This window comes from Poecilia formosa, unplaced genomic scaffold (assembly GCF_000485575.1).
Source record: "Poecilia formosa unplaced genomic scaffold, Poecilia_formosa-5.1.2 Scaffold484, whole genome shotgun sequence".
In the NCBI taxonomy this organism is placed as follows: domain Eukaryota; kingdom Metazoa; phylum Chordata; class Actinopteri; order Cyprinodontiformes; family Poeciliidae; genus Poecilia; species Poecilia formosa.
In genome coordinates this window covers 185,047-187,337 of record NW_006800423.1, presented here as the reverse complement: position 1 = coordinate 187,337, position 2,291 = coordinate 185,047, and the positions used below count along the sequence as shown (strand labels likewise).

Sequence of the window (2,291 nt, the reverse complement as noted above, 5' to 3'; positions counted from 1 at the left end):
GGATAATTTGACAAAACCTATGAAGAAAGATAAAAAAAAAATTGTACTAGCATGAAATCTATGTGGGCCACCGTGACAAGCAGATGATGTATTTGGTTCATTATGTGAGGAGTAATTGGAAGAGTTTATGCTGTTGGGTTCAAGTTGTTCTATTTGAAGGCAATATTTGTTTTTGTTTCGTATTTTAAATGTTTTGGCACGGTTAGAACTAGTCCTAACTGTGCCACAGTTGTGATATTATACCTGCTGATACAAAACATAAAAATATACATAAATACATAACCTAAAAAAAATATTTATTGCCTTATTGTTCAATTCCACTTCATAGAAGACGTTCTTGAACAATACTCAATAGCAAACACCAGTATAATAAATATATATTAAAGCAGTACTGAACAGGTGCACTGCATCCTTCAGATGATCAAATGTCTTTTTATTTGTCTTATTTTTTGGAAAGCAGTACATTTTATTTTATTTAGTATTAATACACATCAGGCAGGCAGATTATCATGTAAACTTGGTGAAATCTTCTAGCTCTAAAGAAACCAGAGGTCTGAGCGTCACTTTCTCAGTGCCAACAGGATGTCCCCCCACACGCTCAGACCTCTGACATCAAAGTCTCCATCAGCAATCCTCCGTGCATTTAACTCATCCTCTATTTCCGTCCTCAGAGAGGGACAGGCCTCAAACAGGGCCAAATAATGCTCCGTCATTTTCTGGAAGGACACAGCAGAGCTTGTAGCAGCGTGAACCCATTCGCCTTCAGTTACCCTGTACTCCATCTCCGAGGCCCACCTCTTCAGCAACTTGCAGAACGCATCTCTAAATTTCTGGTGTCTTTTTGCCAAGTCTGCAAGAACCTTGGAAGGCAGCGCAGTGCACACGTGCTGCAGCGTGCCACGCCGACTCTGCAGCCAGTCCAGGAGAAAATCCTGAGAGGCGGTCTGTGCAGCCGAGTCTGTTGTTGTCAGCAGAGCTGCAGCGATGACTGGACACAAATGCTCCGCTGCAACCTCAAATTCCTGAAGGACGGAGCTCAGAAAGTCCTCCGCCCGGAGGGGATCGCTGCTCTGGCTCAGCGCGGACCCCAACCTCTCCATCAGCATCTCTCCCTGAACCTCAGCATCAGCACCAACAGTGGGGACGCCCAGGAGGGGACGCAGAACCGTACAGGCAGATTTGCACTGAATAATCTGGCTGCAGAGGCCTCTGACGTCTTCATAGTTGCTGCTTGTAGAATCAGCAGAGGCCTTGGTTTCAAAGAGCATCTTCATAATGGAGACTGGCAATGCAGAGTTGTTCAACAGCCAGAGGAGCAGCAGATCCTGGCAGCGACCCAGATCCAAAAACGACACTGCGTTGTATTCAGGAAGAGCTTCCTTCAAACTGTGATTGGTGAGCTGCAGCTGCTTCTCCAGGACTCCTCTGATGACGGGGTTACCGTGGAACCTGCTGTAAATATGCTCACAGTACCTGGCCCAGTGAAAAGCCCTGGTCACGGTCTGCTCGTCCCACTCATTCACCACGCCGCTGTGGGCAGCCACGGCCAGCAGCTCCACGGTACGGCCCACGTTTTTCAGCACGGCCTCCATGTGGCGCTGTCCGCATTCACAGCCCAGTCAGTGGGCTCCCGGTGTTTGGCACTGATGGGGACAAAACACGACTTAGGTATTGAACCCTAAGTGCCCCTTAACTCCAAGGCACTCGTTTCAGTTCAAGAAAGTTAGTAAGTTAGCTAAAAGTTCCCCAGAAGCAGCATTAGAAACGGTTTTTTTGCGAGAACAAAAATAAACCATGTTTTAAGTCAAGTTGCTCTAACGGCTAAAGCCCTACTATAAAATAAGAATAAGACAATAAACATCATTGTTTTGCTGTTATCAACTTACTCGTCTTTACTTTCCAATACCCGGGTCTTCCGTTTGTATTTGTGTGGCGTTTACTTGTGCGCATGCGTGCTGGACTCCTAACTTTTAGCCCTTCAAAATAAAAGACACTCGTGTTCGACAAAATAAGATTCGTATCAGGAGTGATAGCGCTGTCTTTGAACTCAGAATCAGACTCATCATCAAAATCATAATAAAAAAACAAACAAAAAAAGGAGTGAAAGAAAAAAGACTGTTTCTCTCTGTCCTTATTTCTTAATTTATTTCTTTCTGTCTTTCTTGATTTGTAAATTTAAGCACATACCGAACATCTATCTATCTATCTATCTATCTATCTATCTATCTATCTATCTATCTATCTATCTATCTATCTATCTATCTATCTATCTATCTATCTATCTATCTATC

The 2,291-nt window shown here is 43.9% G+C and overlaps 1 protein-coding gene across 1 annotated transcript; it reads right to left on the bottom strand.

Annotated features, from left to right (window-relative positions):
• Positions 1–279: 279 nt before the first annotated feature.
• On the bottom strand, positions 280–1,985 carry fancf (FA complementation group F). The gene is made up of 2 exons (XM_007578589.2): positions 1,887–1,985; positions 280–1,643 (listed from the first exon to the last, which is right to left on the bottom strand). Exon 2 carries the CDS (start codon positions 1,590–1,592, stop codon positions 561–563), a length of 1,032 nt encoding a protein of 343 aa, XP_007578651.1. The 5' UTR covers positions 1,593–1,643; positions 1,887–1,985; the 3' UTR covers positions 280–560.
• Between the last annotated feature and the right edge of the window lie 306 nt (positions 1,986–2,291).

Excerpts from the sequence above, each read along its gene's own strand:
- fancf (XM_007578589.2), bottom strand. The coding sequence starts at position 1,592 with ATGGAGGCCGTGCTGAAAAACGTGGGCCGTACCGTGGAGCTGCTGGCC.